This window comes from Folsomia candida, unplaced genomic scaffold (genome assembly GCF_002217175.1).
Source record: "Folsomia candida strain VU population unplaced genomic scaffold, ASM221717v1 Fcan01_Sc002, whole genome shotgun sequence".
In the NCBI taxonomy this organism is placed as follows: domain Eukaryota; kingdom Metazoa; phylum Arthropoda; class Collembola; order Entomobryomorpha; family Isotomidae; genus Folsomia; species Folsomia candida.
Window position 1 is genome coordinate 4,730,701 of NW_019091194.1, and position 25,652 is coordinate 4,756,352.

Here is a 25,652-nt window from a genome sequence, read left to right on the forward strand (position 1 = left end):
TTAAGTAATTAGCTATTCAACTACTCCGACAGGGGGAAATCAAATTGTACTGTGACCAGGTTAATTAAAATGCAGTATGACTGGGGCAAACCCTCACTCTGATATATGTATGTAGTATGACAAAGTCTCCACTGGGAATTATTTAAAGTATAGTATGACGGATTTTTCGCTTTGGGCACACCCCCCACTGGAACTCTAGAACCCGGCCTTGGCCGGGCTATACACTAGTTTTCAAATAAATTAACAGAATTTGTACATATCTTTCTACGTTAGTCATCTTGAGTGTCACCTTGACAATCTGTCATCTATGATGTTTGAGACCAGTGTCATTTTTGGACACTAATCCTAAGTTACATAACTATACCCAATTTTATAAAATATGTTCTATGAATTTCCTTGAATTAAATGCAACTTAAAAAACTGATCCAGTGCTTTTCAAGCTTGAACTCAACTATTGATGGCGAAAGCATATGTATTTAAGAATTAAGTTAGAAATCTGTTGTAATATTCTATGGGAAATGTAACAAGTTACCGTCCCATGAATATACATATGTACAACGCATACAGATATATATGTAAGTAATTAATAGCAGTTTTCCGAATTGATAACACATAAGAGCCAGTATAATATTAAAGATAAGCATAGTGCAAAGCCAGATATGTGCATAATCTGCCAGGGCGGTTCTCGTGACGATAGATTTAATCTTTTTCATACTCGTGAATGCATATGTACATAAATACGTATACAAGTACCTAAAGTACAATATGCGGAACGTTGACTCGTGGGAGTAATCACAGTTCCAAATTTCTTTAGGCTTGTGTACTTTGATACCAACTATTGGGTGCATGAATAAATTTCACATGAAATTGCACGTACAGCTTTAAAAGCAATTAAGTTAGAACAAATGATTGGCATGAAATGAAGATGTCTGGATCTGATTACATATCTGTAAATAGGAGCCAAGGTTCATTAATTAAAGGTTTGGGCACTGATATCTGCAGTCTGCAGCGAATAAGATTCAGATAAAAATAATTATTATAAATAAGATGCATATATATAATTTGTATTATACAGTGTCGGACAGATGTCTACGTCCACATAGTCGCGTCAATTTCATTTTCAAATTGTCACTGAACTACTGAACCAATTTTCATCATTGATATATCAAATTCTCACAAATTTAACGTAATTTCATAAAACATATGAGTTATTTCTGAAAATTCTGGGAAAACTGAGAATCATAGTGCAGAGCGAGAGAGGATGAAATTTGAGCGGACAAAAGTCTACGTCCACTTCACTTTAATTGTCAACAACAAAAATCTCTCCAATTTATAAAATCAGGTAACTTAATAAATCTATCAATAACATATGCCGCATTAATTTTTAAATAATTTTCTTCCAGAAAAATATGATGGCGTCGACACGCAAGGAAATTCCTATCGCTATTCGAGATCTTGTCATTCAGGACTGGAAGGGTGGACAAAAAGGGGGCTGTCGCAGAGACAAATATGGACCAAGTATAAATTAGCAAGGACAACCATCCAGACAATCATTAAGAACTTTAAAGCTAATGGTTCAGTCCAAAACAAGGTCAGAAGTGGTCGAAAACCGATTTTGGCTCACCGAGAAGTACGCCACGTGCTCAACAAAGTCAACGTTACACCCTCACTTAGTGCTCCAAAGCTATCTACCGAGATCAAGGAGATGTTCGGCAAACAGGTTAGTCCTATGACCATCCAAAGAACACTGAATAAGGGAAATTTGAAATCCCACAGAGCAGTCCGGAAGCCTCTTATTGTACCGAGGAATGCAACCAAACGAGTGAAGTTTGCCAGAGACCACATTTCCAAGCCACAAACATTCTGGGACATATTTTATGGACTGACGAGTCAAAGTTCAATGTCTTTGGGTCAGATGGGCGTCGTAGAGTGTGGAGATATCCAAAAGAAGCTTTGAATCCAAAAAATCTCAACCCCACAGTTAAGCACGGCGGCGGGTCGGTAATGGTGTGGGGATGCATGGCTTCAAGTGGGGCAGGAAAAATGGAATTTGTTGACGGAATTATGGACCAATACAGGTACCAGGGAATACTTGACCGTAATATCCAGGAATCTGTTCGAAAACTTGGACTTCGACGACGATTTGTCTTCCAACAAGACAACGATCCGAAACACTCTGCCACGTACACCATGGAATACTTCAAGAAAAAAAAATTTCGAAGCTAGAATGGCCTCCCCAATCTCCAGACTTGAATCCCATTGAGCATCTGTGGGACCACATTGAAAGAGAAATAAGAAAACAATCTTTTTCAGGAATTCCGGGCCTTAAATCCAGAATTCGTGAAGTTTGGGAAACCATTTCTGAAGATGTGACCAAGAATTTGGTAAACTCTATGACTCGACGCCTTGAAGCCGTCCTTAAAGCGAACGGAGGCCCAACCAAATATTAAAAATTAATTGTTATAACATTCCTTATAAATTACAGTTTTTTTTGTATGTTTTCTCTTACTGGACGTTGACTTTTGTCCATCCAATTGTTTTCATTTTGAATTAAAATACATCTCTGGCCTAAAATAAATTTTTTAGCGGAAAACTAATAATGTGCTATGAAATTACGTTAAATTTGTGAGAATTTGATATATCAATGATGAAAATTGGTTCAGTAGTTCAGTGACAATTTGAAAATGAAATTGACGCGACTATGTGGACGTAGACATCTGTCCGACACTGTATATTGATTTTTTTAGAAAATACGAAAAACTATGTAGTTATGGAAAACTACTTGTTTCCTGTATACTTAATTCTAGTACCTTTAATATTTTCGCACTATATAAAGTGAGTACTTATGAAAATACTTATGCAATTCTTTACAATTACTGGGGTAATGCTACTTTGGGCTCTCTTTAAAATTGTAGATAAAGTAAGTCGCATGTGTTTTTCTTAGATGAGGCCATAGTTACTATATGGAAAAAATCATCTAAGTAAGCATTCACTACAGGTTTGAAAAGCTTAATTTTTTCAGATCTCCGTCAATTTCCAACCGATTTTTCCATTTGAACAATTAAATATCAATTCTGAATAATTAATTATGAAGAAAGAATGTTCCAAATAACTAAAAATTCGAAACGAGTTAGATCGAATCAGATTATAAATTATTTTCTCATCAGACAGGAACATTAGATTTGATCAAAATCATAATTAACTAAACTTCCCGTGACACGTTGAATGTGTTTGCATTTGTTTGTACGCTGGGCACGTAAAGTACGCGAGAGAACATTTTTACGGTGGTTTCTGTATGGGAAACATGGGAGGCCATAGGTCCATGGCCTCTCATCTCCCATACGGGAAGTAAGGTGCCCAGTATAAAACCTGCTTTCACATACTTTGATGGCTTGCTTCCTGCAAAACGTGCACTGCATTGATTAAAAGGAACAAAAGTAGTAATTTTATTTAGATCCTGGCCTGGTTGCAACTGGAATACTTGAAAGTATTTTTTTATTATCTATATCATATCAAGAAACTACAGATGTAAATTATACCGGCTTGGAAATACCCACATGCTTCTTTCTCGTTATCTCGTTCTCCGATGTAACCAAATATTAGTTTACTACATGTTTCTCGTTCCCGTTATCGGGAAAGTAGTTCCATTTCATTAATTAATTTGAAAGGTTATTTTCTGTTGCCATTCTTAGTTTGTATCGAATCAAACCAGTTCATGCTTAGCATCTAGCAAAGAAATTCTTTATGCCTTTGTCGTCTTAAACGCAATGAGAATATAAAATTAAAAGTTAGCATAATAAATATATACGAAATTATTCGTTTTTTTAGCAAAATGACAACTCAACAATTTGAAGTCGGTAATTATCATGGTTTGCATGGGACGACGCCAGCTATTAAAGTTGTGCAAGCTACAAAATCTTTGTATGATTTCTAATCATACAAAATAATCTTTGAATCTAATCTTTGATAATCTTTGAATGATTTTGTCTTCAAAAGTTTGGATTTAACAGTGGAAAAGGGGACAATGTAAGTAGAAATAAAAAATTGATCTTTAGTCACATTTAGTACTCTCAGTGGTAATGAAGTTGGGTTTTCTATATCTAAAATATTTACAGATATGGACTCCTTGGCCCTAGCGGTTGTGGGTATGTGAGAAATACGTGTACTTTTCATCACATACATATGTACATAAATACATATTAATTATGCACATGATAGTAAAACCACGCTAATATCATGTCTCGTTGGATTGCAAAAATTGAATTGTGGACGGATTGAAATCATGGGCAGAAATATCGAGACATATGAAAATGGCATCCCTGGAGGTTTGCTTGGATATATGCCTCAAGTGCGTATATGTACAGATGTGCCCCAAAATACAATGACCAAAATACAAGTGGATGTTTTGCGTTTTTTGTAGGAACTTGCACTCTATAATTCATTCACTATCTTAGAGACGTTCAACTACTATGGTTTTTTGCACGGCATGACGCAAAAGAATATTTCCATGAAATTGGATAAATTTCAGAAGCTTTTGAATTTGCCTGGCTTGGGAAAATATGTTAATCAAATTAGGTGAGTTAGATCAACTGACAATTTCATACTGGGTCAAATTGTTAAATCACAACTTTGGCAGTGGAGGAGAACAACGCCGAGTCTCCTTGGGAGTCGCTTTATTACATGACCCACAACTTTTAATCATGGATGAGCCTACCACAGGTTGCTGAAAACCATTAAAGAAATTTAATAACCAAAATCTTAATTTTTATGCACACTTCCAGGTGTCGACCCACTTTTGCGGGAGCGGTATAATAATCCACAAAATTTCAACCATAAATAAGTGTAACATTTTTATTATAAATATTCCAGCATTTGGAAGCATCTTCTAGATTTGGTGGCAACGGTGGGCACAAGCGTATTAATTACGTCGCATTATGTCGACGAAACTCGAAATTGTACAAAGGTTTGATAATTTTGTACCGTGACAAGTCTGTGCTTCTATTATTTACCACATTGGATAAATACATTTCAGATTGGCTACTTAAGAAACGGATCTCTCCTGGTTGAGAGCCCACCTCTGGAATTACTACAGCGATGCAACGCCATCAGTTTGGATGACGCTGTCCTTCATCTATGCAAATGCCGATCTTCGCCTCCTGAAAATAATAACGAGAATTGTGAACAATTTATGCGAGTAGCTGAATCGAATAGCATGATATCAAGATTCCCCCATATTAGAAATTTTCAAGAGGAAGTTGTACAGAAAAAATGTCGCCGTGAACGCATTCTTAAGGAGTTTAAACAGATTTATGCCCTCTCGAAAAGAAATTGGCTAATTTTCATGCGATATCCTTTGTAAGCTTATTTAGAAATATTTACTTTGATACAAATTACAAACATTTACAAAGTGTGCAACATCAATATATTTTTTTGCGACAGGATGGCTTTCATGGAATTGTTGTTTCTCGTGTCGAATGTCTATTTGTCTATGTACACGATGGGCAATGATCCGATTGGATTACGTCTCGGGGTTGTCAACAATGATCTGTTCAATAGGAACATGTCATTATTTAACGGCAAATGTGATCCTCATCTTAACAATAGCAACCAATTAGCGACTCTGGAATCCACTTTGCTTCTCCCAGATAGCTACAGTTGCCAGTTCATGAACAATCTTGAATTTTTGGGACTCAAATTAGTCAGTATACTATGGAGATTAATGTGATTTGCAACTAATTAAGTAATCAGATCATATATTTATTTCAGATGTTAAAGTCAACGGATATCGATGCCATAAATTCTGTAAAATTAGGACAAATCGGCGGCTACATCGTTATCCCATCCAACTTCTCTGAAAATATGAAAAACGCTTTGTTTTTCAAATTCATTCTGACACTGAGACAATTCAAGGATCTACCGTTGCTATCCGACTAGATCATTCTCGTGCGACTTATAATATTCATTCGCGTGGAATTAATGGAAATTAGCATAAACTATTTTTTTATAGATTTTATGAACGCATATTTTATCCATCATACAATATATGCCGCCATGCTGAGGCTAGGAGAGCAAACCGCAACGAGATATGGGATTGATAAGCGGGTAGTTAGTTTACCTTTGACGGTATGTAGCAATATGCTTTATAATTAATTAAATATGTACGTATATAAGTTATTATTACCTCTAAAGTTTTAATCCATACATAGTTCAAAGCAGTTTATGGAGACATGTCTGACACATGGAGCCGATTCTTGTTACCTTCGACCTTGATGATGTAAAGTATTAGTAGTAACGTTACCATTGATCCCTTTCAAGCATTTGATCATAATTAATTTCGCCAATTAATAATAATTGCTTCCAGAGGTTGGGCCTTTTTCTCGGAAGGGTTCGCTTTATTGCACTTGCAAGACAGAAATCAGAGGACTCTGGGCCGAACTTTGGTCACGGGTGTGTCCTACAACAAGGTTCTTCTCTCCTATTATATCGCCGATCTTCCCACAATCCTTTGGCAGATGGGCATCATGCTCGGTTTTATTTGGTGGAGTCGTGGTGACCAAGTTCAAGGAAGTTGGGCCTTGATCGTTCTTATTTTCTATCTTGTGCGTGCATCAATCACGGCAATATCCTTTCTGGCGGTGCAACCTATTGAAAACCAGTTGAACGCCGTGATCGTTTCAATTTCAATTTTGTGGTTTGCCATTTATGGGTCAGGTTAGTTAATTTTTGAGAATTTTTAGGAATTTTTAGGAATTAATTAAAATTACGATTTTCAGATACGTTCTGGCCCATTGAAACTACCGTTTGGTGGTACCGAATATTTTGCTACTGCCTCCCACCAACCTTTCCGTTGGGTGTGTTACGCTCCGTAATGACGAGGGGATGGGGATTCTTGCATCCTGGAGTTTTCATCTATGGGGTCTTTGCTCAAATCATGAGTCTAAGCGTTTGTTTTATTCTCACTTTGTGGATTGAGAAACGTCGAAAAATTAAATAATTCATAGATTTTCGTGAAATGTCGATTTACTTAAGTAAGATTATTTTGTAGATTAACGGAAATAAATAAATAATAAAATTTGATGACTCAAGGGGAAATATATTTCCGACTCGAGTGAAATTATTACAGGTCTAAGGAGAATTATCTCTGCTGCTAAACATATAATTTGCCAAGTTACGCATCACTTTTTTCTTGATATCAAAAATTTTCACTGAATTGCCAAATATCCTGCATAAAAATAAACATATATTGAGGGTATTCATTATTTCTTCGTATCCTTAGTATTCTTCGTATCGTAAAATAACTTACGAGATTTTGTAAGTTTTGTCATCGAAAATCGCGTTACTGCGCTTACGATTTTTACGAAAGCTGACCCCTTGTTTTACCTTCGTAAACTATTTTACGATACTACGGATACGAAGAAATAACGAATACCCTCATTATTGGGTAAATAATATAGTGAAAGTTTCTGAGAAAGCAGTTAATACTACATAATTAAAGTATTCAGCATGCCATTATTTACTTGAGAAAAAAGAATACAGATATTATGCATGATATGATAAGGTAAATATGTACGAACCGTATAATACCGTGTCTTGTGTGCCATGCTATTTGTTGTGGACATATCTCGTTTCGTATTCGTCCACTTCTCGATCATAACATGTTGTTGTGCAACGCAACTAACACAACGATCAAAACTACTCGATCTGGGGTTACGAAGGCTTTGCGAGGATCCCAAAAACACGGACACGGTACTAAGCAAAACGAGTTCACCATATTTTGCACAGTTTGTGAAGTGTGAGACTAAGGAAGAAGCAAGGTGGAAGTAATTGTCCGATGCTGATAGATATAAAAATGCTCAAAATAATTCTTCATGCATATTACGAGTTTAATAGTATCAAACTTTTTATGATAAAGTGATCCATCATGTTATCTAATCTACAGTGAGTTGTAAGTTTTATATTTCTCACAATTCCTAAAAGTGGAAACCTGGTTTCGTGATTTCGAAATCTTTAGATTTCGAACCTGGCTATGCAAAATTACTTATAAAATTTTAGCCTACTGGGGAGTCATTTTGTATGAATCGAAGCCTTTACAATTGTGTAATTAAGTAAAGAAGTCACACTATTGGTCTTTAATGTCTGTTGTTTGTTTCATGCAATTCGCTGGAAATCAGTAAACTCGATAATCAATATCACTAAGCAATCAAGTTGTTGACGTTTAACCACGAATCGCTTAAACTTATTGCACTTAAATTTATAAATTCATGCATGCATACCTATACGACGGTACATTCTAAATTAGAATTTCTAATAAGAAGTGTATTAACTAAATCATATGTACATAAGTATTTCATATACCCGCACGACGCAATTGGCACCCGCAAGTAAATAAATAGTATCAAATTAATTTCATTTGGACCACATAACCTATACGAGAACATATGTACATACATACATAAGTGCATATGCAAAGTGGGGTTTTCCTGTGTGTAAATTCTGTCCGATTGAATGATTACCCCACTTCAGAATTATGCACATAAGTAATGTCTTCATACATAAGTGAGTAGAAAATTTATCAAATTTAATTGAAATTTTTCATTCACTTTCACTGCACTTAGATTATTTGTAAAGGTATAATGAATGATTAAGATTCACTTGTGCTCTGAGGACATGTTTGGGTACATATGTATTTATGTATCTACAATGTAGATTCTACACATGTACATACATAGTACGTATGTATGTATGTACATAAATGCTTACACTTATATAATTCTAATGGCACTCATGAAGAATCATTCGCCCTTGGAGAGTCCATAATAAGGACTTTTCTATAATGGACAACAATAAAATAGATTTCGAAAAAATAATTCCCGACTCGAGGAAAAACGTAGAAAATATATTCATAAAGCTAAAGGTCATATGCAAGTTGGCATACTGGACGGGGTCATTTCCAGTGAAAGGCATTAATTCTTCTCGCTCATTTGAAGACTTTATTTCTATAAAGTGGTCTCTAAGATTCATTTTCAGGTCGTCATAGCAGAGTCTGACATTTTGAAACTTACTCATAAAAATGAAATAATTATTTTGTATATTTGCAGCTTGACGATCGCCTTATTTCTGAAGTTATACTGCACTTTCTTGGTCGCCGAACCTATCGCGATCTCAATACTGGACAGGTCTCAGAACTCGTCCACCTCCACAACGGACAACCTCACCAAAAACATTGGGCTCTTATTTGTCAATTTTTTTGGAGTTATTTCTCATTTTCTGGTTGCTCTGACAAGTCCAAAATTTCTCGGAATGGCTATGCATTTAGAGACTTACGCTATTCAACATTCTCCCAAAAAGTTTAAATTGTTCAATTTTTGGACAATAAGTTCAATCATGTTTAGCATATTTTCTATGAGTTACATGACCTTTTGGGCTTACGACTCTTACATGAATCCTCCTGAAGGGGTTTTCTTTGCAAGTTTGGGTTTCCTGGGTGGCTATCGTCCCCCGCCGTGGGGATACACTGCGTATTACATACTTGCATTTTTCTGTTTGGAATATAGCATTGTTTTCTTTCATATTCAAATATTTTTTCCTACATCGGCAATATCAAAATTTCTGGCGGATTTAATATCAGATGTGGAAAACAATGAAAAGTCGACGGACATCGTACATATTTTCGAAAGAAGTGAAAAGAAGAAAATCAAGGCACTCTCATGGTCTGTTTTAGAAAAGAGTGGAAATTCTGATGTTTGGAAATCGTTAAACAGTAGATACATAAAAATAGAAAATATTGTGGCAAAATTTGAAACTTTTGTGGGAGAGTATTTAATATTTTCGTTAGGGTTTTCCATCGTTGCCTCAGTTTGTATGGTTTACGTGGCCACGTTGAGCCTTCCCTGGCCGAATTCGTACCTGAGAACGTGCCTGGTTCAGGGGACCTTTGCAACGGCGGCGTTTCGAATCAATGCGGTCACAGGCGTGGGGGAAATGTTGAAGGTGAAAAATGCAAAGCTGCTGAAGGCCGTAGCTATTGCGGGTCAGAGAGATAATTATGGGACTGGGTGGATCGGAGGGGGTGACAAAGAAGAGGTAACAAATTAATGCAGACTGTTATAATTCACCAACTCAAATATTTTGAAATCAAACAGATGGCCAATTTTGTCCGCTTGATTAAAGCATTACCTCTTAAAATGAGTGCAGGGGGATATTTTACAGTGGGAAGGAAAAATGTGACATCGGTGAGTATTATTACCAAGTACTAGGAAATTGCGTTTAACATAAATCAAATAAACTATGTAAAGTTTCTATTCTATGTAGATCATAAGCGTTATTATCACATACTTCATTGTGCTGCAACAATTTAAAATGTCGGAAAAATAACTTGTGATAGACTTTCAGTTTATCAAGATAAAAATGAAGGCGAAGACTTCTCAATTTTGTGAAGACAAAGTTAGAGATTGTACATATTTATAGATTCATGTAAAGTTAATTTATTCAATAAAAAGTAAAATAAAGAACATACAATAACAGTATAATAAAATCACTTTAAAATCGAGGATAGTGTAAATATACATGACAAGGAAAATGTATTAGTACTAAAGTCTAACTTTTAAAATAAAAACAAAATATTGTTGAAGTAAATATATGTATGAAATATATGTATGTAAATACGTTAGACATAAAATATTGGGTACGAAACTAATGACGAGGAACAACTTGATCTTCAAGTCTCACAGGTGACGATGTGGGCATATAATTTTCTAACCCATCTAATGCATTCGGGAAATATTGCAAATCGTCAAATTGGGAAAATTCAAAGGGATTTTGAGTGGACATAATATTTTGATTTTGGCTTAATTCATTATTTAAAATAGGATAATTGGGAATATCGTGATTAGTCATTGACAGATCCCTACTTTGTGGAAATAGATTTTGACGAATTGTACCTGGATTATTAGCCAATTCCTGATTACCTTCTTGTTGTTCCTCATCTTCAATCTCTTCAATTTCGTATCCATTACTAATTATATTCACTCCCAGCTCAAGCTCACCTTCGTCCCCATTACCTGGCTGGATTTGATGATGTTGTGTTGGATCATGGTCATTGCCGACCAGATCACCATATTCTGAATGATACCGATCATCCATAGTTGCAAATATACGAAATTTTTTCCACTTGCGGTTGTAGTCGTATAACTTTTGTTTGCTGCCTTCAAAGGCGATGATTGTTTTCCGTTTAAGACTTTTGGTTTGTGATAGCTTTTTTCTCCCCCGACAAAATGGTCTATATACACAAATTTATTCATAAATATGGGCGTTCGCTGTATGAAAACGGAAATAAAGTGTGCACAAAATATTCCGCTTACACTCACCCGTTATTTTGAATGACCATTTGTACCCCAGATTGATGCAAACGATAGGAATCCGGTTAGTCCTTGACGGGGAAGAAAGGGTCACAGCCTGCTTAAATCTGGAATCCGTTGGGATGCGTAGGACGTTATCATTATGATGTAAGAAATCCGTGTAAGGGCTTTCGTTCTCGGTTGATAATTTCGTACATTTCCTTCCGGTAGCTTTAGCAGACCACAAACGCTTTTCTGTCATGATGATGAACAAAAGGTTGATTTTCAGATTCAAATAAAATTTTATGTGCATCCAATAATTCTTTGGATAAGATAATATTGTCATCTTTAATTTGTACTACCTTTCATTTCCATAAAATGTTGACAGAGATATCTCCGCCACATTTGATAAGAAGATTCGTCAGCAAACCTCGCGGAAAAACTTATAAACGTGTGGCAATCAGGGTTACATTCTTCGTGCGGTTTCAATGGTGCAATTCCAGTAGAAAGTGATTCCGTTACCAAGGGCACTGGCACGTCACCGAGGTCGAAGGGGGGTGGTTTCTTCTTTAAATCTTCGGTTTCCATGATGACGAAAGGGTCGAAGTTTGTCTGCATGGTTAATTATTGCGCAGACCGCAGAGAATTTCTGGCGTGTGAAGTTGGACGTTGATTTGTTTAGACTGAATAATTTAGTCAAGGATTCAGTTCACCACGAGTAATTTCTCATTACTTATGGTAGGATAGGTTGCAATGGTTGCAATTTTACAGATACGTTTTGCTAATAAATTGTGTCGAGTTGGCATTGATTGCTTTTTCGCATCTTTAGTGGAATAATGGCTTTCATCAATGTATGTATCATAATGTGTTGTTGTGCATTGCGTATATAATATGTATTATGTATGTATATTGCATTAGGTTGAAGTGAAATACGTTTACAATACTTCCAATGTTGCTGATGCAGCTACTGTCTGGACAAAATTAATATGCACTTATTTTTTAATGTGATTTGCATGTGCAATCTTACTCACTTTAAGATCCAAAAGACCGTATAATTGTATACAAATAGTACTACACTTGAAAATCTCAATTGCGTGGATGTGGCGTGATCTGAATAACACATTATTGCAATAATTTTTATGATGTCTCGTATATGAATAGTGGCGCATTAAATTTGCATAGTTATCTTTTAAAAATAATAGGGTACGCACATATGTTTCCTTTATTCATTTTAGTATAGATTATATTCGCAGAGATGTATGTATGTGTACAATTACCTATATTCTTTTTGAGAAAAGTCCACATATGTACATACATATTTACAACATCGTAAATAACTAGTTGGACAAATTATTAGTATCAACCGTAATGCCGACGTAAATAGTCATAAGTGAGGGTGTTCATTAATAATGAATCATTATTTATTCGTATCCTTAGTATTCTTCGTATCGTAAAATAACTTACGACAGTTACGAGATTTTGTAAGCGTCGTAAGATTTTGCCATAAAATCGCGTTACTATGCTTACGATGTTTATGAAACCTGACCCCTTGTTTTATCTTTGTAAACTATTTTACGATACAAAGGATAAGAAGAAATAACGAATACGCTCAGTATGCATATGTATATTTCGTTGTTGGAGAGTGAAAATCGGACGGTGTACATACGTGACATTACTTATATTCGCATCTGCAAAGACATAATTTCTTTCGATTTTTTTCAAACAGCATAACCTATTTAAAATTGATTAATAACAAAGCCCAGTTAGAATAAATATGCATATTTATGAATCCGTAGAGATATGTAGAAAATACCAAAATCATTCAAATTATCAACATTAGAAAATGTGTACGGTAGATCCACCCTCATTTATTTTTGTATAAAAGACTGTAGCATGAAATGATAACATGATAATGCTTTTGGTTTCTACTCTGAGTCTGTAATATCGTTACTTTCTTGACCTCCTGCATTATTAAGATACGTTTCCAAAAATTCTACAATTGTATCAGTGTCCCATTTGTTAATCGCTAATGTTTCTGCAACAGTGCCGTCTTCTTCGTAGAGTTTGATTTGAGGCATTTGACCACCGATATACTTTATGGTCAGGGTTGGAAACTTTTTCGGGAGATCGCTTTGACAAAATGCTGGAATCATTTAATTTAAGAAATATCTCGTCAGCATAAAGATTATCAGTTTCTGTATTCAAATTAATACATATGTAACTCTAAGCACCTTTGATTTGTGGATGGCTCGGAAATTTGCATGCACAGACTTCCAGCACAGCTTTGGCATAGGTTTTCACCTTGTTTGCTCCTGACTCGGATTGGACAGACGATGAACCTTGTACGCAACAAGAGTCGCAGTGTTTCCTGGATTAAAAGATTGCATAAATTTTTAAGTATACTAATCATAACGAAATTCGAACATTACTGAATCCTCACTTGAGAATATCTAAGTCATATCCAGGCAACAATGCACAGGAGGAGCAGAGTAGATTATCTTTGGAGAAACCAAGTGCACTGCATTCCTCGAGGGATAGCTTTTCGGCAAATGTCACCTGAAATAAAGTTAACATCGGATCAAGATTAAAACAAATTAAAACTAATTCGTCCACTTATTAAATAAAACAACAGTCGTGTGACACGACTCGTGTCTACAAATGATAGATTTCAGACCAAATTTGTAAACTGAACTTTTAAATAAAAAATGCTTTTTAATTTAACAAACAAGTAAATATTTCGTTCTAAAACTATACGTATTCTTAATATACTAGTTTTTATGAATTAACGATGCAAATCGTCATAATTATTAGACTGTTTGATTGAAACTTTAATTTATTATGCTCATTTAGTTTACAATATTACAATCACTTATTATTATTTATCAGTATAAATTGAAGTAGACCTTCACTTACCGTGAAGTAGACGACAGAAGAGAGCAGAAGTAATAAAGTCTTCATGTTTTAATTTAAATGTTAAATTTTTAATTTCCCTAGACTAGAATATCTTGAAACTTTAACTAACCACAGTAAACATTCGGCTAGAGCAGCATATGACATGACACAAAATGAGAATCTGGTTCAAGTGATGTTGCGACGGAGGTGAATTGAGACTGGTGTTCGTCCATCCAGCTACGTGTTCTGAAGATAAGTGTACAATTTATTTGAATCAATTTATTTGAATCAGAAAAAAGGATATAAGCATAAATTTCGTCATAAAATTAAAAAAACAGCGACCAAACTTAACTGATGAAATGCATCGTCAGTGTTATGGAAACTGAGGGCAGATTCTGAGGATGAGTAAAATATGCGCTTTTATGCACTCCAGTCCAGTCAATACTTTTTGAATTTGTTTGAATAATAAACTTGAGTGACAGTTTACTTAATATAAAGTTTTTCGTACTACGAGTATAAAGTCTACTTTACTAACCCTCTAATCTTAAAATTCATTACTTATGTACATATGTACATATGCATAATTTCAATTTCCCTAACCGGAAAGCCATGGGACATTCTTGGATGAACTTCTGATTCAAATAAAGTTTGTTGTAAGCATTTGAATTATGCCAAGAATTTAGGAAATTTCAGACATCATGGAAATAGCAAGGTGCGAAAAGATAAAACTTATGTATATGTATGTATGTATGAGTATTTACTTGTTTAATTATATATGTACATACACATGTGTACAGACGTTTTTCCACAGCTTGGAGAACTATTTAGACATTTAGTTATTATTTTTTTATTGGAACATATTATCGTAATAGCTTGTTTTTACACCTTTAAGCTGGTTACATGTATTTACATATATGGGATAAGTAACGAAGACAGTTCCGCAACCACACGCTTTTGTTGTTACTCAAAGCTTCTTGTCAGTAATTAAATGTTTTATGGTGGGCATCCAATAATTGGGATTGTGGGATTCATCATGGGCATTCCGAAGGGATTACAAGCGACGAAACAAGTAAATCCAGGAGGAATTCGCTCGTTGCTAGGTTTGTATTTCATTCTGATCTCTCCAGTGTCAGAGGCGAACCCGTTAGGTCGATTTATTCCACAAAATCTATGTATGGGTCCAATCGTATATAAAAATGTGGCCAGCTAAATAGTATTATTGAATAGTTACCTACTTTTGAGCATCGTACAAAATTCCAGTCCGTAATTCGAGATATGCTTCTAAGCAGTTCGATGACACTGGAAGTCTGAAGCATGGACAAGTTACATTCAGGATGCAATTATTAGCCTGTGAGAAAGTTAAGAGGGATTATATCAAGGTTTGGTTTGTTATGATTTGGGTAACGGTTATGTTGTATAGTACATAAAATTGCCATGTTGATATTCTACCCTCGTTGTTGTAGGTCCGGCCGAATCTGTTGCTGACCACAGTCCGAATATCACCGGGATTTAAGACAACAGAGCTCCCAGGTGGGACTGATGGTGCTATTCATTGAAGGAAACACACATATTTTTCAAAATATGCCCACAAAATTTTAGGATTAGACGTTGTACGTTTTGTGGTAGATAGCGGGTTCGTTGTTGTGTCTGGTAAGACGCCATCATCCGTTGGCGCTGCAGAGCTTGTCGGTACCGGGGTACTTTCGTCGCCAATTATTTGCCTGCCTGATCGCTCTATATTAACGGTCTGACTAGAGGCTAGTATAACCTAACACCCAATTTATATAATTGAGTACACTTGCATATGATTTTTTTTCACGTTTAATAGTATGATGCCCAATTGCTTACCTGATGTCCCACAACGGAAATTATTAAATGAAAAAATAGTATTTGATTCATTTTATGACTTATCAGAGTTTCCGATATGTATGTACCCTTACTAATTCCTCAAGTAATACATAAGTATTGCAATACTGCCGCACCAATGCTATGTTTATTAATTGTTATTTTATGCTTATCTTGTGCAAACCAGACTATTGCTTTTACTCACAGGTGCAGGACAATGAGCTTTATTTGACTGTATAATGCATAAAACATTGTCTAAATACGTTTTATATCGCACATTTACATACATATACATATGGCGTAATTATGTAAATGGAAATCTCTTATCCCAGATCATCCCAATTTTGTTTGAAACATTTAAATCATCGTGATAAAATAAAATATATTCTTGTACAAGCTAAAGAAATACCAGAGCTCGTTTTTGAAGCAGCGGTTCAGCACTTCGAACGGCCAAGCTCTTCTGGATAGGTGGTGATGCGTCCGCTTGGCATACGGCATCGTCGGTGGGCCCTTGATACGCTCGAACATAGATAGGCCATTGCAACGACGTGTCCGAAGGAACGTTTTTGTTGATGTAATAATTCTTCCGTGCGGTGGTTGTATCTATGCAAATCGCTGATGTGCATTCTGCATCACTGCACAATCTCAGTTTCAGTTTCCAAGTCACTGCAATGGAACCAAGTTCAATGGAGGAAATCGTGTACTGTGTTGCAATGACAACGGTTCCGGTGGGTGCTGTAACGTAAAGACGACTTCCAAGAAAGTTCGGCTCTGAATACATAACAAAACCGATTTCAGAGTCCACTGGACTTCCAAGCCAGTGAACAGATTCCAATAAGTATCACTTGGTTCATGTACATTACAGAAATACATATTACATTACATGTAATATTCATACAGCTTAATTCCAAGCATTGGCTCTTTTGGAGCTTTGGCATCGGTAATGTCACTACCATCAGTTAATAATTGACTAATAGATAGTCAATACATAAATGCGTATATAATGTGTCCTCAGTTGTACCAACGCTTTCTAGACGTATAAAAGTAAATACATTAATTCATTATATTATAAAGATATGTCAATGATGGAGTATTCTTTATTTTCGGAAAATGACAACCCTATAGTTTACCATGGCTATTTTTGGCTAGTTTCAGATTTGCACACGTGCATGTTTATATTAAATATACACACATACTTATTTACATTTAAGGTATATTTTCTTGTCAAGCATGTATGTACTCATATCATCATCAATGATGCTTATCTCGCTAATTTTGTTCAACACTCAATATCTGCCATTCACCAGACGAAACTGGCTTAAACATGAACATCACTTCAATAATCTCATCCCTTACCAAGTTTGAGTAAACCTTCATTCAGTTCATCAGAAATCTTTAAGTATGACCGTAGACTTGTATGGAAAGATTGGCCCTGCTGGGTGTCGAAGCGTCCTCTTAACGGCAAAAGCAATTGGGGTGAAGCTAAACATGATCACAACCATTCCGCTTACCGATGACGTCAGGAACCCCGAGTTTCTAAAGGTGAGTTACTATTTATTAAGATTTCAATAAATCGCTAGTTTTGTAAATTACATAACCATGCAAGAATACATTCTATACATGTTGATTCTGAGTGTTCAGGATTAAAGTATTGAAAAATTGGAAATAATGTTGCCCATTCTGCAGATGAACCCTCAGAAAACTATCCCTGTTTTGAACGATAATGGGCTGTATATCAACGAAAGCCGTGCCATAATGCAATACCTTTGTAACAAGTATTCTCCTAGTGATGATCAGTACTATCCAAAACTTCCGGAAAAACGGGCAATTGTCGATGCTCGACTTAATTTTGAATTGGGAACGTTGCAGCAACGTTTTGAACAGGCTTATGTAGGTGCCTAAAATGTAGCCGATTTCAAGAGAATAGGTAACAAAAATTTATTGTCAATTCTAATTACTACATAGTTTCCAGTACTATTTTTCGGTGCGTCCACTTTTCCTCCGGACAAGATGAAGAAATTGGAGGAAGCCTTAGGCTACTTGGAAATTTATTTGGAAAATGGATACGTAGCTGGAAACTTTCTGAGCATTGCAGATTTTTCTGTAGTCGCTACGGTCTCTACAATTTTGGCTGCTGGACAAAAGATTCACCAGTTTCCGAAAGTATGCATGCAATATTATTAGCTATTAAAAAATATTCCGTGGTATGAAATTTGTATGGAGTGAAAAATAGAATAATTAAGTAATTTGTTAATTGTTGTTAATTTTGTAGGTGGTTGACTACTTAAACAGGTGCAGAATACAAATAGTTGGATATGAGGAAATCAACCAGAAGGGAATAGATGATTTTCTAGCCCGTTTTAAAACCAAATTAGACACGGCGTGGTCTAACTGGGACATGAACTCACCAACGGGGTAATTACAGGGGACATCAATTAATTGGGCTTAGGGAAAAGATTTTTGCTAAACTCCCATCAGAGGCATTGTCTTCTCAGACCCGAAGTTATGGTTGCCCATGAACTTCCACGATTATAAAAGTTACATATTAACATCCATGTGGTAATTTGAATATATTTTTTGAAATAAATAATGGCAACGCCAATCTATACCCGTCAATTAATGTGCCTTACATTATTATGTCCTCTAATTAATTTTGGGCGAAACAATGTATTTATATCGGTATGTACGAAATACATTTGTGAATTGATAAGAATCGCTCAAGCTGTATCATTTTCATTCTTTCCTTTGTGCACAATCGATTATATTAGCATACACGTGCTTATCGTAATTGCTTTCATTCCAAACTTATCAAACCAACACTGGTCAAAATTGGTTTGTACTGGTTCAGCTCATTGAACTATGTAGTTAATGAGTTTAATTTCCACATCTCGGATCTTGTTTGTTCTAAATTATTTATCACACGCCACCCAAACGAGAATCACTTGCTATACCGAAGTACTTATATATGAAAATAGATTTCTCGTAAAATGACCCTTGACCTTTACGGCACATTGGCAAGTGCGCCATGCAGAAGCGTCCTGTTGACCGCGAAGGCTATCGGAGTCACTCTGAACATCGTGGAGACGGTCCCGCTATCAGAAGCTATAAAATCCCCAGAATTTATTAAAGTACATATATTCATAAAAAATTGTTGTTCAAATTCATAATTACTGAATTTTCTCCATTTTACTAGAAAAACCCCCAAAGCACAATTCCAACGCTGGACGATAATGGGCTCTATCTAAATGAGAGTCGTGCCATTATGCAGTATTTGTGCAATCAATATTCGCACAAAACTGATAAATACTACCCGAAAACGCCAAAAGTACGGGCATTGATTGATTGCCGACTCAATTTTGACATGGGAGCACTTTACTCTAGATTTTTGGAGGCATATGTAGGAAATATTTATATAATTAAAGTTTATCCTACATAAAATAATTTACATGATGAAATATACACACCTTAAAATATACTTACTTAATTGTAGTTCCCTGTAATTTTCTTTGGTCAGAAATTCAGTCCAGAAAAAATTAAAAGGGTGGACCAAGCTTTGGAATATTTAGAAGTTTACGTTTCTTCCTCTGGATTCGTGGCTGGAAATGAATTGACAATTGCGGATTTTGCTGTGGTTTCATCACTTTCAACAATGGAAGGATTTGGTCACGATTTTGTAAAATTTCCAAAAGTACGCTAGCATTTGACTACTACGAAATTCCAATGTGCTTTTAGTGTACTTAATTGTATCAGTTTAACTTCATTATTTTAGGTGCGAGAATATTTGGAAAAGTGTAAGAGAGATGTTCCAGGTTACATGGAAATTAATCAGAAAGGTGTTGACATATTCGTATCACGGTTTGGGGCCAAGGTGAAAGAAGCCAGACAAGATTCATAACATTAACAAATCATTATTATTGAAATAGGAAATAAAAACCTTTTATTTCAATGTCACTTAAATAATTGAGTGCAAAGTCAGTTAACAAAAGTTATGGCTAAAAATCAAATTCATTGTCTCATACCGATGATTATACATACCCTCCGGGATACAACAAATTGAACAATAAAATAACATGCCAACAATGAAACAATGAAGATAAAAGTACGCACTGTGATTCATAGTATGTTGGACCTGGATATTGCATAGATAATATCTTGTAATCACTATACATATATTGAGAATCTTAAAACTCATAAAAACGACAACCCGAGACGGCCAGTAAGTGGAGTGGGGTTTGGCAATCTTTTCAGTGGTTTTCGTTTAGCTAATGGGTTAGCAACTTGTCGAACGCTCATTTCCCAGGAGATTAGAAGTTCGTACACCGTAAACATTGTGGGTAAAAGTACTTTACGAGATTTGAAGGACTCGGCAATCGAATTCAAAAACGATGTTGCACCTGAAAAAAGAGTGTACATATGTACATGATCACTTAAAAATTAAAATAATGTCACTACAAATCAAATCTGTAAATTACTGTAATCATTTTTGAAGTCGATGAGGACAGGACTTTCTTCAGGATAGCCTATTGGGACGATTATTTTAAGAGGGGGTACCCTCGGCAGTTTTGGATCTCCGAGAGAAGCATTTAATTGTATTGGTAATTTCCGTCCACGATGTTTGATCTTTACCTGCATAGATATAAAACTCTCAAGGTACTCTGCAAATTAACTTTATACTGATAAACATAATCATTCAAGTTGAATTTGGACTAACTGGAAATCGCCGTCCAAGCATTTTAAGCTCTCTCTGAAGGACCATAGGAATCTCGGGCTTTTGTTCTTCTTCCGTCATTGATTCCTCATCAGGAATATCTGGATTTCTGAAAAATATACATAAAGTGAGTACTTAAAGTAATTATTTAAAGTACTCATACATATATTAAACAACATTTTTAACATGAATCGGATTTACTTACACTACGGATTGTCCAGTCAAGGCTTCAATGGTGGGTCGAAATGATCGAAGAAATGTATGGTTTGCTGACCCATTTCTCATAGTAGTCAAAATAGCTTCCTGAATTTGGAAGAATGGAGAAATATGATCTTTTGGAGGCATTGATGGTTGTGAGGGTGGACCAGTGTCATGTTGCTGCTGTATTAAATAATAAAGATTTACAATTTACATGTACATGATCATATATCAGAAAAATAATCATTGGAACTATTTTAAAAATTAATTTAGACAAGTGCATAGTATCAATGAATACCTTTTCCATTTTCTTTAAGGCTGCTTCACACTTGAGAAGTATGTCCATTGAGACTTGTCTCACAGGGTTCATTAGTATATCCAACAATTTCTTCATTTTGCTAGACTTTTCCGCATCTGTGTGAAATACAAGCAAATGTGAACACTAGAAATAGCTTCACAGTAAATGTCAAGTATTATCTCACCATCCAATCCAATTTTTATGATCATTCTCTGAATCATGTCCGTGTACCGTCTCAGCTCTTCAATTTTCTTCATACATGCCAATTCTTCGTCGTTTCTTGGACTTTGCATTGGAACCGTTGGCATTGGAGTGCTGACGTTCATTATGGGAGATGGAATCATTTGATCTGTCAAGTAAAAATACGCAATTGTTAGAGATCGTCTTAATTGTAGAATTGCCAATTGTATTTATAGGTAATTGTATCTTGCTTCCTAAAGGTCGAATTCCAACATTTTGTGGAGGCGCTGGACTTCCCTGTGGGTGTGGAGGTTGAGGTGAATTTGCAAACCCAGGCTGATTTTGTCTATAAACAAGGAATGCAAGTTTAAATAAAATACGTAAAATAATAAATAAATTTATTCCTAGCACAAGGATTAGGTTAACTAACCCTTGAATCATAGAATTTGGGGATGGAGAGGGTCCTCCAGGCATCCCACCGGAACTTGGAGGCAGTAATGGTCCACCCGGACGTATTTGTTGACCACCTTGAAATTGGTTTGGCATTCCAGCACCTACCGAGTCCACCTGCATATTAAACAAAGTTGAACTAGATGTTTAAAATGATAATCAACATTCAAAAGTTAAGTTTACACATAGAATAGAAAATGACTGTACAGTTACATTTATTTAAACACTCAGAGTAGTTGTATAGTAGTAACCGTGAATACATACGAAGTGCAATCACGTGAGAACAAAATTTGAGAATTTCTGAAATGCATATTTCAAATTTTAGGCACCACACAAAAATACGAACAAATGCAACAAACAACAGGTTGAAGCTGTGCATGCGTACAATACACAAATACACAAACTGGAGTGCTAATTAAATAATTAATGGATTTCCTCGAAATCTTAAACCCAAAGCTCATTTTTGTTTAGCAATAAATAATATGTATGTAAGTGCTACATATGAATTATTATAATAATGAAGCTGAAAGCTCTGACCACCAGGTAATACCGGATTAAATTAAATTACACAATTATGTACACGAAATTTGTTGATTTAGCATTATTTCTTGCAAACCACAAATTAAGCAAAAGTGAAGACAATAAACGCATAGTTAAATGACAGTTAATAAGAAAGATATGGAATAAACTAAATGAATTAGTATTAATTGACACGACATAAAATTCAGAACTCGAGCAAAAGATCGTACCTGTGGATTAAAATAGATTAACCCATTCATAGGATAATTAGTCCCATGTTCAGGCAGAGAAATTCCGATGGCCTTTATAAATAAATCATAATACAACAGTAAAATTTAAAGACATAGAAAAGAAAAGGTTTAAAGTAGCAATTCCATCACTTCTTAATAATGCTGATGATATGCTACAACATTACTAACAGAAGTTGATTTAAAATCCAGTTGAATAAATTAGAGGGAAGTACTTAACCAGAAGAAAAAAATCGAGTAAGTTATTAAATAACTGAGAAATTAAAATTGGATAAAACTAATAAAGAAGAAGCAGTAACAGTTGATTACAGCCGGTGTCCGGTCAATTTGACTCGAGTCAAATTTGGTCTGGTCTAATTTAGTATTAAAATCATAGATCAAATTGACCTAGCTTCAGACATAATTGACCTAGCACCGTTACAGCCAGCAACTACCACTAATACAGCATTTATACCTCAAAAAATCTTAAATACATTTTTCGTTGCATTACATATTAGTACTCGGGTATTCAAGTTGATTTTGGTATCGCCGGGGTCTTAATTTATAAAATATCCAAATACATAGTTTTCCTAGAATTTCCTACTTCAAATTACTTGAAATTTGCACTGTGTATAGGAATTGGTAACGTCTACCAGTGAATTTATAAATTAATTTAGCGGAATATGTACTTAATTTGACAGAAAATGTTTCTTACCGCTGGATTCATGGGCCGTTGTTGTTGCAAAGTTTTTCTTGGCATATTCTGCATTTGTTGAAGAGTTTGCATCCTCATTCCTCTACCCACTCCTGCTAAATTAGTGGAACGAAATTAGTAGAACGTTGAGTCAAAATAAAATATGTTTTTTTTTAAAACGTTAGCATACCTGGTCGATGTTGATCACCTTGTTGCTGTTGGTAAGCTTGCTGCATTTGAGCATTTTGTAATTGCTGTTGTTGCATTTGTTGATTGTGCATCCCCCCTTGATTCCCCTGCATTTGTCCTTGAGCTATTCCAGATTGCATCTGTTGTTGAAGCTGATGTTGGTTCATAAAGTTAGGATTAATCATGTGACCCTGTTGTGTTTGTTGCTGTGCAAGTTGTTGCATTTGCTGAGGATTCTGTTGTTGTCCTTGTTGCGTCATATTCACATTCATTCCACCAGGTCCTCCGGCCTGTGAAACCATCATGCCTCCTCCCTGCTGTCCAAGTACTGCTACCCCACCAGTTAACCCAGGAGCCATGATTCTGACCTGTTGTTGTTGCCCCATCATTCCACCAGGTCCACTTTGCCCCATCATTCCTCCCTGTTGGTTTATTCCTCCTCCTCCCATTCCACCCACCTGTTGGGGCATGGTCATTCCACCACCTTGTGGCTGCTGCATTCCAGCTTGTTGTCCACCCATTCCTGGGACCATTTGTTGACGTGGAACACCTCCTGGATTCATTCCTCCCCCTCCTCCCATGGTGTTGAGCTGATTTATTTGGTTATGAAGAACGTTCATTCCACCTCCACCAAGCTGGTTGAGCTGAGCGCCAGGGGGTTTAGCCTTATTCCCCATTTCCTTAATGTGAAGGATAAGTCTTGCCACAAAACTGAGGTACTCGTTCTAATAAGAAATTAAAATAAAAATGTTCTCAAGCAGATGCATGTAAAAGCATTTCATGAGCATAATATGATAAATACCCTAGTCGTGGCCTTAGAGTAGACTTGATTTTCCATTTCAGCTGCATTTTTATTCGTTGGGGCCCCACAATGTTGAATTGCTTCCTCACTGCAAAAAAGAATTTAATTATTGTATAATTAATCATCAAGGCAATTATGCACCAGACAGAAATGAATCGAAAAGTTTAATTTACATTTTAGTAACCATATTCTGTCGAAAATTTGGGGTTCTCCAACTTCCATCATCAACTTGAACCATTCCGGCCATTTTCGTTTAATACTTTTCAATGTAAAAACTCCTTCGTACACTTACATAAGTCCGGATCACATAATCATAAGTGCAACCTACTCTAACTATTGTGAAATTTTATGACTAAACTACATCTAAATTGCAGCTCAATGAGGTATTTGTTAATAGTATCAGCTTATGTTCTAATTAAAAAAAATGTAAACAGAAAAGAGATTATTTTGCACTTCAAAACAAGTAACAATAAGGAGTCAATAATGACTGCCACATACAGTAAAATTGTGCAGGAAACGGTAATTGATCTCCTCCTATCATAGGCAGTAATTATTAAATGAGGAGGAAAGTTAATTTAATAGTTAATGCGACAATTTTATTATGTTGCCGAAAACCTTTCCAACCTCAAACACAAGAGACGAGTGTAAATGGTGCTCTGCCGCCATGATGCAAGTCTCACTTTCAGTGCTCCATAATAAATACTGGTATTGTGACGATGACAATTACATAAATCAAATTTTCGTGAAAAGTTATCCTGAAATATGTATTTATATATTAAATATGTTTGAAATAGGATTTATTTGATTTATTAACGGGTATAAATCCTTTATAGTTCTGTTGTGTCAGTCTGTTCGAACGATAACTCATGAAGGCGTCATGATGACGCGTTTGACCCTGAAGACTTGAAGCTTGGAAGACAGGTATCTTCTATCCAGGGCCAGAACGGATTAAAATTTGGGCGCAAAGATATCACACACATAAAATGTTGCTTTGTGCATTGCAAATAATATGTATAAATTTATTTATGATCAATTCTAGCATTTGAAAAATACATTTTATTTCATTTATGTAAACGAGTGATGGCTGTACTAGTTTCCTAACGTGCAATGTAAATAATAAGCTTACCTAACAAAATAGATTAAAAATAAATATTTCTATTGCAGACATATTGAAAAAGTACTACTGACATGAACAAAATTAGTTTGCGTTTTCCGAACATTTTCGTAATAAGTATGTACATTTTCATAACGAGTGAATTCCTTCTATCCTTATCCTTAGTAGGGAAAGACGTGTCCTAAGAGTGTGTTGCCTCC

At 35.5% G+C, this 25,652-nt stretch overlaps 8 protein-coding genes across 13 annotated transcripts; 4 read left to right on the forward strand and 4 right to left on the reverse strand.

Moving 5' to 3' along the window:
• Positions 1-2,893: 2,893 nt before the first annotated feature.
• LOC118434218 (ABC transporter G family member 23-like) lies at positions 2,894-7,084 on the forward strand. Of its 2 annotated transcripts, XM_035847134.1 has the most exons (14): positions 2,894-4,026; positions 4,116-4,145; positions 4,219-4,348; positions 4,421-4,575; positions 4,637-4,719; positions 4,782-4,806; positions 4,870-4,963; positions 5,033-5,355; positions 5,440-5,698; positions 5,767-5,943; positions 6,008-6,123; positions 6,207-6,274; positions 6,362-6,711; positions 6,774-7,084. In XM_035847134.1, the coding sequence occupies exons 3-10, from the start codon at positions 4,283-4,285 to the stop codon at positions 5,932-5,934; spliced, it is 1,173 nt and encodes a 390-aa protein (XP_035703027.1). In that variant the 5' UTR covers positions 2,894-4,026; positions 4,116-4,145; positions 4,219-4,282; the 3' UTR covers positions 5,935-5,943; positions 6,008-6,123; positions 6,207-6,274; positions 6,362-6,711; positions 6,774-7,084. The 2 variants fall into 2 exon arrangements, with proteins under 2 accessions (XP_035703027.1, XP_035703028.1); XM_035847135.1 differs by having other exon boundaries at positions 2,894-4,145.
• On the forward strand, positions 6,052-6,994 carry LOC118434711. Its single transcript, XM_035848839.1, has 4 exons — positions 6,052-6,123; positions 6,207-6,274; positions 6,362-6,711; positions 6,774-6,994. Exons 1-4 carry the CDS (start codon positions 6,052-6,054, stop codon positions 6,992-6,994), a joined length of 711 nt encoding a protein of 236 aa, XP_035704732.1.
• Positions 7,085-9,538: 2,454 nt separating the features above from the next.
• Positions 9,539-10,683, forward strand: LOC118434508. The gene is made up of 3 exons (XM_035848234.1): positions 9,539-10,083; positions 10,143-10,232; positions 10,312-10,683. The coding sequence occupies exons 1-3, from the start codon at positions 9,862-9,864 to the stop codon at positions 10,372-10,374; spliced, it is 375 nt and encodes a 124-aa protein (XP_035704127.1). The 5' UTR covers positions 9,539-9,861; the 3' UTR covers positions 10,375-10,683.
• On the reverse strand, positions 10,469-12,137 carry LOC110843802. Its single transcript, XM_022089843.2, has 3 exons — positions 11,699-12,137; positions 11,367-11,591; positions 10,469-11,278 (listed from the first exon to the last, which is right to left on the reverse strand). Exons 1-3 carry the CDS (start codon positions 11,952-11,954, stop codon positions 11,025-11,027), a joined length of 735 nt encoding a protein of 244 aa, XP_021945535.1. The 5' UTR covers positions 11,955-12,137; the 3' UTR covers positions 10,469-11,024.
• Positions 12,138-13,171: 1,034 nt separating this feature from the next.
• LOC110844086 (selenoprotein F) lies at positions 13,172-14,416 on the reverse strand. Its single transcript, XM_022090201.2, has 4 exons — positions 14,250-14,416; positions 13,777-13,892; positions 13,568-13,704; positions 13,172-13,479 (listed from the first exon to the last, which is right to left on the reverse strand). Exons 1-4 carry the CDS (start codon positions 14,292-14,294, stop codon positions 13,262-13,264), a joined length of 516 nt encoding a protein of 171 aa, XP_021945893.1. The 5' UTR covers positions 14,295-14,416; the 3' UTR covers positions 13,172-13,261.
• Positions 14,417-15,049: 633 nt separating this feature from the next.
• Positions 15,050-16,298, reverse strand: LOC110844975. Its single transcript, XM_022091323.2, has 5 exons — positions 16,077-16,298; positions 15,843-15,996; positions 15,652-15,773; positions 15,464-15,576; positions 15,050-15,396 (listed from the first exon to the last, which is right to left on the reverse strand). Exons 1-5 carry the CDS (start codon positions 16,125-16,127, stop codon positions 15,222-15,224), a joined length of 615 nt encoding a protein of 204 aa, XP_021947015.1. The 5' UTR covers positions 16,128-16,298; the 3' UTR covers positions 15,050-15,221.
• Positions 16,299-17,225: 927 nt separating this feature from the next.
• LOC110843202 lies at positions 17,226-19,968 on the forward strand. Its single transcript, XM_022089164.2, has 8 exons — positions 17,226-17,615; positions 17,760-17,963; positions 18,039-18,236; positions 18,346-18,489; positions 19,049-19,201; positions 19,267-19,470; positions 19,564-19,761; positions 19,843-19,968. Exons 1-8 carry the CDS (start codon positions 17,475-17,477, stop codon positions 19,966-19,968), a joined length of 1,368 nt encoding a protein of 455 aa, XP_021944856.2. The 5' UTR covers positions 17,226-17,474.
• A 13-nt stretch (positions 19,969-19,981) lies between these two features.
• On the reverse strand, positions 19,982-24,987 carry LOC110844790 (mediator of RNA polymerase II transcription subunit 15). Of its 5 annotated transcripts, none has more exons than XM_035847955.1 (13): positions 24,512-24,987; positions 24,339-24,426; positions 23,538-24,261; positions 23,369-23,463; positions 22,657-22,728; positions 21,888-22,024; positions 21,709-21,803; positions 21,462-21,626; positions 21,278-21,393; positions 20,987-21,159; positions 20,785-20,890; positions 20,546-20,699; positions 19,982-20,467 (listed from the first exon to the last, which is right to left on the reverse strand). In XM_035847955.1, exons 1-13 carry the CDS (start codon positions 24,583-24,585, stop codon positions 20,262-20,264), a joined length of 2,205 nt encoding a protein of 734 aa, XP_035703848.1. In that variant the 5' UTR covers positions 24,586-24,987; the 3' UTR covers positions 19,982-20,261. The 5 variants fall into 5 exon arrangements, with proteins under 5 accessions (XP_035703848.1, XP_021946771.1, XP_021946770.1 ...); XM_022091079.2 differs by having other exon boundaries at positions 20,987-21,162; positions 23,369-23,460; positions 24,512-24,986; XM_022091078.2 differs by having other exon boundaries at positions 20,987-21,162; positions 24,512-24,986.
• Between the last annotated feature and the right edge of the window lie 665 nt (positions 24,988-25,652).